A 13,213-nucleotide genomic window follows, 5' to 3' on the forward strand; every position below is an offset into this window, starting at 1 on the left:
CCCTGCAGGCTACAAAATGCAACACAAAGTCAGATTCCTTCTAACTCCATCTTGTTAGGTGTTTCCAGAGATCTAATTAAGGAACCGAATCACCTGCTGGCTCCTCTGTGGTTAATGGAAGGCAATAAGCTATTTCCAGGGATGATTCATGCAGAGGACTCAAACCCTCCCACCTACCTTCGCCTTCTCTTCCATTGATGACAGCAGACCTGGAGTGGGTGGACTCCTATTTTCGGGGCCTCAGTAAAGGGTCTAAAGTTAGCTGGGATGAATTTGGGCTGACAGAAGGATTGTCTGCTACTACTGTATGTGAAGTCAGTCCTGTTTAATAGAGGTTTCCTGCTTAAACAGGAATACTTTGATACTTCGTAGGAGCCATCCTGCAAGTGCGATCAGACAACTTATCTTCCACACAGCTTGCGCTCAGCTCGGGGAGCCAGGCCCTGTCTGGCAGAACTACCTTTTGTTGCCTGCTTTTTTCTCTGTGGATTCAGCATTTATCTGTTATTATCATCTTTTCTACGTGAGGATAAGGGAGTTCTGGTGGAGGGACTGAAGGGTGCTCCTCTTCCTTGCTTTTTGACATACCTGAAGTTATCTCAGGATGCGGAGGGCACCCCCACACACCCCTTTACAGTACCGTCACCTACCTCTTGTCCATGCTGGATGTGTTTCTCCTGAAGGACCTCACAGCGATGGCAAACTCCAGTGCCCTGCTGTTCCCCTCTTGGTGGCCCCCTCCAAAGCTCACAGACACCAGCTTCAAGCCTCCTGCCAGGTTTTGGCCCGGTCCCAGGGGGCATCTTGATGCCAAGACACTTTCTGCTGTCTGACAGGAACATTTGTTCTCCTTGTTTTCATTTTAGTCCTCATTCCATCCTTTTCTGACATCCTAATTAATTTGTCTCCACATCAGGGCTCTGATTTATTAATTTGTTTTTACACTCCTCAGATATCTGCAGACACTTCTCAGACCTCTTGCTCTTAATCAGTTCCTTGGACAAGCAGGGAGTGTTTTGCCATCCCGCTGGTTGGCAGGCAGTCTGCACACCTGCACCATCACAAATCCATGCACTAGTCCTCCATGCTCAGTAGTCAGCTGATTTCCATGTCATGGATTTGCTTTAGCTTTGCCACTGAAGAGCAAGGGTCAGGCATGGGTTTTCTCTGGTAGAAAAGGCCTTGTTTTTTTTTCTTTCCACAGCTGGAAGGAACAAGATACTCTCCTCCATCATATTTTCAAGGATTAAAGCCTGGTTTTGCCATTCAAGAGTTTAATTCAGAGTTCTTGAGGTAGAGAAGCACAATGACACCCTTCTCCAGTCTTTGCTGTCCGAATTCGGTGGTGTACAGCAGAGATCAGTCACACCAACATCTGCTTTTGTCTCTCAGGGACGAGACCAGCCATCCAGAGGATGAATAAGAAAGATATAACAGGACTGAGGGCACAGTTCCATCCCACTGTGGGAAACTCTTCCCTTCCATACCCCCTAGTAAAGATCGTTCTTTACATCTGCATGGCAGTCTGACTCCTCACACCCAGCCCATAAAGGCTATTTCACACAAAGCTGGGCACAAAAACCTTTGAAATACTTGGTTCCAGTTGGCTGCAGCTGTCACCATTGATGTGCAGCGTTTCTTCCAAAGGCTGGATGGGAAAGCGTTGCTTCTGCAGAGCAGCAGGACCTCATCCTCCCTCACTGGGATCTATCCTGGTCCCCCCCGCATGCCTGGGAAGGTGCATTCGAGCAAAGTACAGCCTTTTCCTTTACACGAAGCAAGGCGAAACCAGGTTAACAGCAACTCCTGGCTGCTGTTGGCTTATTTCAGTGATTTTAGCCTTCCTAGTTTTACTTTAGGTACTTCAAAGTAGATGCTCCTGAGCATCAGATGCATGATTCTGTCTGTCCAGCCTCCTGTCCCAATTTAATTTCTCTAAAGCAATTGATACTTAAACTGTTGCTCAGTGCTCTTATGATTTTGTTGGCATAGAAATCAACCATTGTAGGAATGAATTGAGCCGTAAAATAATAGGAAATTTATTAACAGGTGAAAAATTCACAAGCAGTTTAATATCCTCATTATTAATTCAACATATAACCTCATGTAGATCCCTGCAGTGGAAGCTGCTGTTAGTGTAAAGAATAGCACTATTTCTAAGGCTTGCTGTGAGTCTTAATGCCTTCCCCTGCTTTGTAGTATATCATTACAAGAAACACTTCAGAATTCATATGATTCTATGAATATTTGTGGCTAAAAACCACTAGGGTTTTCCTGCCACTTCTGTGTGAAAATCAGATTTAGGCTTGCTCTTAGATTTGCAAGAATTTGTGAGTCGAGAGAGGGGAGTAAAGGAGAAAAGCAAAGGGGATGTACCTTTGGTTGGTAAGGCTGCTAAACCTGCTGTAGCTTTTTAAGTCATCTCATTGTGGTGTCCCTCACTTCTCACCGGGGTTACCTTATGGCATTTATGCAGTCAGTGTCTGGCAGCAGCAAAGGGCAGAGGCAACAACATCCTCGGGAACAGCCCCATGGGGTGTGAGCACAGTGGGCAGAGCCAAGGGCTGGTAATAGGGTTCAGCAGCAGCTCCTGTGGGCTCTGAACCAGGGCTGGGGTCTGCCACCCATCAGCAGATGGGTGAGAAACAAAGCTGTGATGGGAGTCCAGGGTCTATTTGGAAAATACTAAAGGCAGGATCAAGGTAACCTGCAATATAAATCTACAGTCCCTAGACCTCCCCAGCCAGAGCTAAGCCATAACTCAGGCAGGGACTGAGGGACCAGAGCAGAGCTTAAATGAGGCCCGTGGACAGGGGGTGGGACCCAGGTGAGGCTGGTCAGGGCAGTTAAAGGCTCCTGGGGCCCCCTTAGCCCTGGGAATTGGTTCAGGGTGTGATTGGCTTTGTTATTAACCTGGCAGGAGGAGGTGGCTGGTGAAAGGAACCAGAAGCATTTTTACCTCGGTGGCAGTGGTCACCCTACAGGCAGAGGCTCAGTGAGAGGTGTGCACTGAGCTCCCCCGTTGCCTGGCCACACAGGAAGAAGGGCTGTTCCAAAGGGAATGGCTGTTTCAGATGGGTGCTTGTGCCTGAGTGCAGACAGCTCTGTTAAAGCTGCTCCCTTCCCAGGAGATCAAGGCTACCTTCTGGCATGCCCCAGGGGGCAGAGCAGAGCGGGGAGGATTGTGCTGTCAGTGCCTTCTCATTCATTTGTGAGCCTGGAAGGAGAAAAGCTGATTTCTGATAATGAAATGGAATGAGCTCCCCAGCCCCACATCCTGCTCTTTCCTCTCATGCCACCCAATCCTCTTCCCATCCCAAAAACCCTGTGCCCCTGACAGGCCCACCTGCCCCTTGCTTCTCTCCCTCACGCTCAGCTGGAGCAGCAGGAGCTCTCTAAGTGGGTCTGTGCTGCGCCAGTCGCAGCACCGGGGCTGCAAAGCTGTAAAGGCTTCACGGCCAACCTCAGTGCAGGTCGTGATCAGCAGCAAAATGTGCAGCACAGCTGGAGGGCCCTGCTGCGCCAAGCACAATGTCCTCATGGCAAACCTGCCCCCCTCCTCCCGGCTGCTGTGCCTGCCTATGGTGTCCAAGGCTCCTTAATGTCACAGCAGCCCTCCAAAAAGCAGCGCTGTCTCCCAAGTCCTGTGGTTGCAGTTCAGAGTTTATGGCTTGTCTTTTCCCCACGTGCTGCATTCTGTGATTTAGCAAGGAGGGCTAATGAGACTTGACTTCTCAGCAAGATCTACACTCAGTTTTCTCTTCTGCAGTTTCAGTGAATTTCCCATTTCCTGCTGTATTTGCTGAGCGCCCCGTTGTTAGCGCGGTGGGGCTGGCCGGTGCAGCAGGCAGGACGCTGGCTGTGTAACGCAGCGCTTCCCACAGCAGTAATGGGATGTGTGCTGTGCCCCTTCGCCTTGACAGAAATCATTCCTGAGCTGGTCTCTTACCATCGTTTCATCATTGTGTTCTGGTAGCAACCCCTCACCATGAACCACAGGATTGTAAAAGGTGCTGGACATGCAGCATGAAAAAACTCTTCATGCTCTGATACACTCAAAACACAAAATCCAAGTACAATGATTCTTATCCTTGTTCCTCAGACAGTACTGTTAGGTGATGCTTCTAACAAACCCTTTCTGTAAGGAAGAGAGGAAGCAGTTAGGCTCCTGAAAGGCTTATTTCATTAGGAGCTTTATTAATTTGTGTCACACATATAAGCACGGGACCTTTGCCAGGAGCGATGGCATGTTGGTTTTCCTAATGGGTAATAAAGCAATAAGCACTGAAATGCCTTAGTGCATTAGTCTGGGGTGAGTGGCCACAGAGTGATGAGAATGCTGGAGCAGCAAGTGTCTTGGTGAAGCATCAGCAAGATCTGTCTGTGTTGGCATTGAGCATGCCAGGATTGGGGGTCCAGCACCGATACTAATGCATTTGGTGATTGTGAGGCCGTTGCTGAGCCGGCAGTAACATCGGTGTGATGTTACACTGACAGATGCGGTGTCCACAGCTTGGGGTGAGCAGCGTGACGGGGGATGCTGATGGGATGAGCTTACAGGTGAAGAGGGTTTTGTTAGCAGAGCTCTTGGGCATCCTCCCTCGCCTTATTCCAACCCCACTGAGCAGAGCTGGGACTGCTGCCAGTGGGGAGAGCCGATGCATGGCAGTGGCAGCACCCCCCTGGCATTTCTCCCGGCAAAGGAAAGCGGGCAGCTCACTGCCCAGGTGTGTTCAAGCTGATCCCATCTCCGGGCAGGGCAGGAGTCTGTCCCTGAGGGGCTTCACCCTGCTGGGGGGAGCCTACACTGAAAGTTAACACTTGTGGCCCCGCAGCCTTCTCCCACTCCCAGCACCCACCTGTTGGGACCCCAGGGAGCAGAGCGGGAAGGCCAGGGATGTGAACCAGCCCAGCATGAGAGTGCTCATTGGGGTCCAGAGCAGGAGCTGCAGGTGCTCTGGGGCGTTGCAACTTACCCCCCTTAGCGCCGGCCAGCGCTGCCTTCAGCTATGGGGCTGCATCCGCAGGGAGGTGCTGGCTGAGTCGTTGGTCTGAGGAGGGTTGCGGCAGTGCCGTAGAGCACCACGTCAGAGCAGGCACCCAGACCCCACTCCTGGCTCTTCCCATGCAGGGCTGCTGCCAAGGGCCTCTCGCTCAGCCTGATGGAGCGTCTCACCGAGCGGTACGGCGAGAAGGTTGTGAGGATGCTGACGGTGCAGTACCGAATGCACCAGGCCATCATGCACTGGGCTTCCATGGAGATGTACGGCGGCCGGCTCACTGCTCACCCTTCAGTCGCCCAGCATTTGCTCAAGTAAGTGACTCACTCCTCACCACTATGTCAGCAGAGATTCTTTTTCATCCCACCACGTGCAGGGTTTGTCCCTTCCTGATGATGGAGTTTTCCATTCCTCCTGGCCCTGTGATAGCATTTCTGTTTCATCCTTTATTTCAGCAAGGAAACACTAATTGGGAGGGGTGGGGAGATGGTTTGTCCTTTTTTCCTGTGGAACAAGAAGTCATGCAGAATTCTCTCTTTGGATTATATACATTTGTGTTTACATATGTAAATCTCAGCTGAGTGTGGTGGGTTCAACAGGTGAGAGTAGGCAAGGCTGGTTCATTGGTGCCAGGAGGAGCTCAGCTGAGCTGGACGGGACTCATTCAGCAATGTTTCAGCCATATGGATCTAATTCCAGAAAAAAACCCTCTTCTTAATTGTTCTTGTTCCTTGCCATGTTTATTTTTCCATTTAACTTTGGAAATTAAAAACAGCAACTAGTGAAGAACCCCAAGCAAAATGGCTCAAAACCGTTAAAATAGGAAACCAATTGAAAAGTTGATGAGATGACTTTGTTACTCTGCTGAGCTGGTTTATTTTTATGACTGAAGGAGTGAACATCTTTCTGCCCAGTCCACAGTGCAGCTTAGTTCCCAGCTCAGGGTTTTTCCTGCAGACACTGGCTTCTAAACCCCTAATGAAACCTGGCAGTCCACAGCCCTGCTGCCATGTCGCATGGATGCAGCAATCCACAGCACGGGCGCTGGCCCCTGTAAAGTTTCTGTGCTTCTGTAGAAGACCAGGAAATGCAGGGGCTTGAGATTGCACTGTGATCTTCTCATGTTCAGGTTGCTAGTACAAAATGATGTTGTTTTGTTGGCTTAGGCCAAATGGTTTGCTTTGTGCCTTCGCTGAGCAAGAAATAAGTAAGTTTTATTCTCTGATAGTTCTAGGAAAAGCTCTGCTATAAGCAGAAACATCCTAGGGAAGAGGAAGGCTGGTGCCAAACTCTGGGTCTGCAGCTTTTTGTTGCCTCCTTCCCAAGGGCTGGTAGGTGATGAATGAGGAACCCGAGGAGTCCCAAGGCACAGTGTGAGGAGCGGGGGGTGTCTCTCTCTGCTGCAAGCATTGCACTGGCTCCCTTGGAAGAAAAACCCGACGGAGTGATCCAGAGCGGATCCTCTGCCACACCTCCAGCATTAGCCTTGAATTGACAGTGACCTCGGTGCTGTTTTGAGAGGTGAGGCTTGAATCAGCGTGTCCCAGTCTGAGGCGTATGTCCAGGTGCCAACACCTTCTTCTGCAGGTTGTGGCAGGGGGTTTTGGAGCCAGCTGCACTTGCAAAGCCTGCTGCCTCTCCAGGGTGCAATCCTGATGTCTGATGTAAGGCTGCACTCCCACCACAACCTTGCCCTGAACAGCATTGCTGATGCAAGTCTTGTCTCCTTTACCTGAAGCACCAAGACTGGTCTTTGGGAAAAGAAGTGCAGCTCTGCTCTGAACAACAGTTTCATATTTCCTTACCAGCTCTGGTGCTGGAGGCGCTTGGGACCGCTTGGTCTGTGATCTGTCAGAGATTTCTGCAGCACCATTTTTTCTCAAAAAAGGGCACTTTGGTTTCCTGCAGTATCTTTTCAGGGACAGAGTATTTCCAAGGGAGCAAAACCTTCCCAAATTTCCCTTCTGAAATGGGTGACAAAGCACATCAGAAGCCCCCACACATCTCCAGAATTAAGTCAGGGAGGCTGCAAGCAGTATTTTTCACATTCAAGGTTTGTGACTCAGTCAGTGAGAAGTCGGCTTGAAAATCACCAGCTGTTTCTGCTGTCAGTTTTTATCTGAGTACAGTGTCAGGTGTCCCTTCCCTTAGCAGTTTTTTTTGGACTAACACCCCCTCGCTGATGGGGAGTGTGGGGGAACCCCCCCGGTAGCTGAGGCCTGGAAGATGCTCCGGAGCCAGCATGGCTCTGGGCCAGGCTGTGCCCCTCGCCCAGCCAGGCTTACCCCAGGGTGCCTGCGTGCCCCAGGGCAGTGCCCCGGGCCTGAAGCCATCGTCTGGTTTGTCATCTCAGACCAAGAACCTCCCCAGGAGCAAAAAACTGCCTCTGCAGCTTGGGGCAGTCTGCAGCCAGTGGGAGCAGTGCCTTCCCTTCCTCCTGAAAGCACCCAGCATCTTTCTCCAGAGTCACAGCTGGTTCTGCTGCAATATTGCTGCCTTAGCAGAACATGAATTCTTTCCTCACCCCAAAGATTTATGTAGATAATTACTTCTCTGAAGCGATACTCCTGGGGTCAGGACTTTTCCTGGCACTGAGAGGTGCTGCAAGGCCTTTCTGTGGCTACTGTGAGTAGGCAAAGAATCAGGATTATCTGCATGGAGAACCTGGCTTTTGCTCAAAGTCTTTTGTCTGCACAGACATGGCCAGCAGTAGGACAGTAAGTGGAGCAGGTGTAAAGGAGGTGGGAAGCCTGGTAGGTTTGGTGTTGCAGAGAGGGAGGTAAACGTGTGGTACCCTCCCCAGGGGAGGAAACACTCTAATGGGGGACTGGGGTGGCCCCATTCCAGGGAGATCATGGAAAGTAAAGTTGGTTGCTGGTCCCTGCAGTCCATGGGAATGGGTAAGGTACCTTGTGCCTATGTTTGAGTCCAGTGGTTGGGTGAGGCAGCCAGTCCCCAGAGCCAGGGGAAAGGCTCTTCCTTCAGGCCCTGCTTCACCATAGGACTGGGGAAGGTGCATCCTGGGCTCTTTCGCAGGAGCTTTGGCCCCCTCTCCTAGCTGCATGGATCTCTGTACCTTCCCGGCTGTGCATTACAACAGCAGTAGCTTCAGACAGGAGAAAAATGAGTTTCAGTCAAGAGAGGAGACTTTTGCTGTCAATAGATTAAGTAATGTCCACGGGAGATGAGGGTAGTCGGTGGCATACAAACACAGGGGGCAGACGTGCAGTGGGAAGGAGAGGCTGCAGCTAGGGACTTGTCTTGAATGGAAACTGCCTTTGCCCTCACCTCCCTGCCTGCCATTTGGAGGTAATCCTCCTCTGTGACAGCTTGCCATCTGCCTTGTTTATTTGCAGACCCTGTGGAGTCACAGCTCTCCGTGGTCTGTACATGATATACAGTAACGTGTCTTGTTCCAGAGCGCTCCTGCCATCTCCAGGCTTTCTGTTCCTGTCCTCCATTGCCCATCCCCTTCCTAGTCTTTGAATTCAGCCAGCAACTTTCCTGGGTGTTAAAATATGGTTTATTAATATTATTTTTTTGAATGCAGCAGCTTTAGATGTAGAAATTATGTGAAATCCCAATTCCTCTGTGGTTCCTTGTGCTGTGCTTTCTTCTCTTGCCTGACAGCACTGTTGTCAGATCTCTGGTAATACTTCAGGCACTCCTTTCCCCTCTCAACACCACGAAGAACTGAGAGTAGCTGCCACATCTCCCTAGGTCTGCATATTGTTCCTGTTTGAGACCCCTGAAGCAAGACACTGACAGCCACACGCCGTGCCCTTGCCTTGCAATAACCAGGCTGTGTAGCATAGCCAGCGAGAAAGCCCTCAGTGCTGCTGGCTGGCCCCGGTGAGACTCTCCAGGACCCTCAGCTCTTCGTTTGTGTTTTGGGAGAGCATTTAAGTGGCAATCCCATGGTTGAAAGTGATACCCAGCTGTTTTCCTTCTGTCCTTGCAGTGTTGTTGGGAGGAGTAAGCAATAACACAACTGATCATCCCTTTGGCATAACTTCAGCGTTAACTGGCCCTTTCCCTAATCCCTTGTGCAGGGACCTGCCGGGTGTCACCTCTACAGAAGAGACCTCAATTCCCTTATTGCTTATAGACACTGCTGGCTGTGGCCTGTTTGAGCTGGAAGTGGAAGATGAACAGTCTAAGGGGAATCCAGGTACCGTTGTTCAGAAAATTTTATTGGCCAGAATTGATTGTCTGAGGTCCTCGGCCTCCCATGGGCTTGGCTACTGCACCAGCTGAGCCATGACCCAAAGATGTGTGTCCCCCTGCAGAGCAGGTAGCTGGGGGAAGGTGGGGTCACAGGGAGCTTATTTGAGAGATCATTTCCTCTGAAAATACTCAAATTCAAAGGGCTCTGAACCTGGGCAGAGTGGCCACAGGGCTGTGATGACAGCGTGCAGCTTGTGGGTGGCCACTCTGGCTGCCCTGCCCCTTGCAGAGACATTTCTGTGCGCTGTGGGTCCCTGTGACAGATGCTTCACATGAGTTGACAGGCAAATAATGTCAGGCAGGGCACAAGAGAGGCTCTAGATGTGGCTCAGAATGGCCTCCCAGTCCTCTGCTGCTGTCGTGAAGGCCTGTATAGCTCTTCTCCATGGGTTTTCTTAGGAGACTGAGTTTCCTGATGGTTTTTGACTTAAAAAATAGGTTTCATTATGGCCCTGCCACCTCACCCGCGGCCACCCCTGCCTGCCTGGCTGCTGCCCACACTTTGCCTGATTGCCGAGCCACAGGCTTTCCCAGCCATTCGCTCTCACATAGCCAAAAAGCTTATTTGGCAACGTGACTGCCTGCTTCAGGGATTCATTTGTTTTCCTCTCTGCTCACCAATGCGGATCTCATGCCAGCAACAGATTTCTGAGGCTTCAAGCCCCTCTCTGGCAAGACAGGGAAAATGGACTGTAAAATACAAGGACAGTTTTTACCAGTTTAAATATCTTTTGTCTTCTTTTGTTTGAAAGTCCACCAGCATTGAAGTGCCTCTTGTTTTTCCATACACCCATCCCTGTGGCCCTGCTCACCAGAGACAGGCTCTCATCCATCCCCACATGGAGAGCCAAGACTTGTCTAAGATAACTCAGGGCTTTGAGCAGGGGATTAGATGCACGTCTCCCAGAATTTGCGTGGCAGCCTTTTGGAGCAGCATACTGCAGATTCTTGACTTTCATAACTCTGTTTTGCTGCAAAACGGAGGGTGATGTCAGTCCAGCCAATAAACCAGTGAAGCAGTTTGCATTTGTGTTTAACTTATCCTCATTAGATCTCCCTGAACCAGCCGTTGCCCTGAATAGCTAGTTGGTTATGGCAAACTGCCTGCAGTCTCCAGAAGGTCTGAGCACGCGGTTCTGAGCGTAAAGCTTGCTTATTTGGTCAGGGGGGTTTAGAAATATGGGGACTTGAAAGAGCAGAATAAAAAGGAAAGGTGGAGTTTTTTCAGTTGCAGCGCAGAGAATTGAATTTTTAGTGAGGTGTAGGGTCTCGCTTCAGAGGGAGAATCCACTGTTGCCTGGATTATCAGTGATCTCTTGGGTTAATATGGGAAGGCCAGAGAAAGCCAAGCGCTGTTCAGAAAGCTCTTCCTAAGCTTGGGTGAGCTGGTGACTTGGAAAGGCAAGACGCAAGCTCTGTGCAGCCCCGGGAACCAGGCTGGGTAGCACGTTGCTGTCTAGCCAAGCAGGAGGCTGGGAATTGCTGTCCCTGTGCAAGGCTGGACCACAGGCAGGGCTCTCCAGAGCCTTTCCTTGCCACCCAAGGGGAGGTGGGTGATTTCTCCAAGCCACAGAATGTCCAAGCTGGTGGCTTCGGCCTCCACCTGCCAGCCTGCTCCCATCCCCTTCCGCTTTCTGCCCTAGGGGAGGTGCAGCTGGCTGGTTTGCACATCCAGGCCTTGGTGGAAGCTGGTGTGAAGGCAAGAGACATCGCTGTTGTGGCCCCCTACAACCTCCAGGTGAGCCCCCCCTCCGCTGGCATCCCCCCTGTCTTTCTGCATGCGGGTGGAGCAAACGCACGGGGGTGGATTCAGAGCTTGGCATCTTCAGGAGAGATACCCGGGCGTCCTCAGAGCGACGAGGGTGGAAGTCAGTGGAGCCAAACTGTGATCAGCATTAGTGGTCACCTTCGCCATGTTTAAGCAGCTTGAGGCCATGGAGGGAAGAGGTGTTAGACGGGTATTTTCCACTCCCAGCCTCGGGAGTCGGTGTTTGACTTTCAGGAGATGTGAGCGCTCTTCTTTGGGGGTTTGAGAGGAAGGGACTTTACCAAAACAAAGCCATTTAAATCCTTTTCACCTTGTGCTTTTCTTTAAAAGGTATCTACCACATGTTTTTCAGGTGGACATGCTAAGAGAGCACCTTTGCCACAGGTACCCAGAGCTAGAAGTTAAGTCAGTGGATGGTTTCCAGGGAAGGGAGAAGGAGGCAGTGATCCTGTCGTTTGTCAGATCCAACAGGAGAGGTAAGAGTTCGCTGCCGGAGAGTTACTCTGTGGGGAATGGGGAAGAAATGGGAACTGTGTGATTGCTCAGAGGTCGCTCGGCAACATGCCAGGTGCTGCAGTTTAATTGCAGTTCTGATGGTCTCTAGCACTCTGCTCTGAATGAATTTACTGGCAAGAACCTTCCTTTTTGGCCTTTTTTTTTTGTAATGAACAAGTAGATTTTCTTTCAGGGTTGCAGAGGAAGGCTTCCGTGCTAGGCAGCAGGTAAAAAGGAAGCCAGGATTGCTTAGTTTGAAGGTTTCCTGGCTATTGAGGCCTCAGAAATTATTTAAACCGGGGTCTTAAGAATAGCACTGCACATTAACACCACATTTACTGGCGTGCTGGGCACTTCTCACAGAAGGGGAAAATTCAGGGCGCTTATTTCTTCGGTTTGGAGCCTATTTTGGGTCACTTCCCCAAAGAAAGCAAGCAGGAGCTGGCGTTAAGTGTCATGCACAGAAAACACTTATTTTGGGAGCAAAATCTAGAGCAGAAAATCATGTTCTTTCCTATCAGCAGCGGCAGCAAAAGTTAATAGCTGGAAAAAAGCTGCTGCCCTGGAGCTGTGAGGCTCCTCCAGCAGAGCTGTCGGCCCGTGTTGGAGGGTTCTGTGGGCGCCAGCTCAAGGAAAGGGTGTGAATAGGCCCAGTGCGGGAGGCACCTCTTTCCCCCACGTGGATCACTGCCCTTTTCAAACCCCGGGATGCGTCCCCTGCCGTGCTGCCCTTGCTGCTAACGCTGCTGAAGGGGAAACACTGCCTGTGTGCTGGGAGTGTCTACAAGGGGAAAAAGGGGGAAAGGATTCGTGGAAGGAGAGAGCATTTTTTTTTTTTTTCTTTATAGGAAAGCCTAGAGCAAGAAAAGCAGCACTGGGGGGAGAATGGAGGTGGGGGACAGAGCTAAGAATAATCCTTGTTCGTGAGTGACTCACCTCACCTTGGCTGAGTGGGAGCTGGTGTCCCCGGGAAGGTGTGTGGCCCCCAGCCTGGGCACAGCCAGCAGCCAGAGATCAGGTGGGGTGCAGGGATCACTCCCTGTCCGGGTGGCACGAGGCAGCTTCTCGTGGTGTCTGGGCACAGGCTCTGGTGTGCAAGAGGAGCTGCCGGTAGCACCCTCCAAGACCCCTGGGAGAAATCTGTGCCCTCTTGCAGCCGCATTTCTCTGTTCAGAGGAGGCTGGGACCTGGACCAGCAGTGCCTGACCCTCTGCAGCCATTCCCGGTCCAGCAGCAAACCCCCTTGGCAGATCAGGAGAGCTGGACTTGCCCCCACAGTCAGGCAAAACCACATCAAAGAAAGTGGAACTGGTTCTTGGAGCTGCAGAGCACAGGGAGGAGATCCCCCCCACCCTGTTCCTCAAAGGCCATGCAAACGACTACTCAGCCATGGTCAGGCAAGGTGGAAACAGAGCCAGGCCGGTCACCGTGCCGGCCGAGACTCATTTCTTCTCCTCTTATCCCCAGGAGCTGGAAACTCAAAAGCCGCCCACACTCCCCTTCTTGCTAGCTGATCCTGAGTCATCTTGGCATTTGCTAGTTCTTACTGCTTGGCTCTGAGAGAAGAGCCAGGGAGCAGAAGCAAACCTTGCAGAGTTGCCTAAACGATTATTACTCTAAACCCACCAAGAGTTTGGGGGCAGATGGGGGGAGCAGTACAGGACCAGGTGTGTATTTCTTTACCTGTGGTTCCTCTTCTGTCACAAGGTGAGCCTCTGTACTG

At 51.1% G+C, this 13,213-nt stretch overlaps 1 protein-coding gene across 2 annotated transcripts in view; it reads left to right on the forward strand.

Moving 5' to 3' along the window:
- The window catches only part of IGHMBP2 (immunoglobulin mu DNA binding protein 2), a 41,520-nt gene that overhangs the window by 21,736 nt on the left and 6,571 nt on the right, over positions 1-13,213 (forward strand). For both annotated transcript variants that reach the window (XM_074918238.1, XM_074918237.1), the window contains exons 9-12: positions 5,132-5,314; positions 9,053-9,171; positions 10,871-10,965; positions 11,348-11,471. In XM_074918238.1, coding sequence (XP_074774339.1) covers positions 5,132-5,314; positions 9,053-9,171; positions 10,871-10,965; positions 11,348-11,471 — 521 coding nt within the window. The remainder of the gene's footprint in view (positions 1-5,131; positions 5,315-9,052; positions 9,172-10,870; positions 10,966-11,347; positions 11,472-13,213) is intronic.

The sequence above is a fragment of the Athene noctua genome, chromosome 14 (assembly GCF_965140245.1).
Source record: "Athene noctua chromosome 14, bAthNoc1.hap1.1, whole genome shotgun sequence".
NCBI lineage: Eukaryota > Metazoa > Chordata > Aves > Strigiformes > Strigidae > Athene > Athene noctua.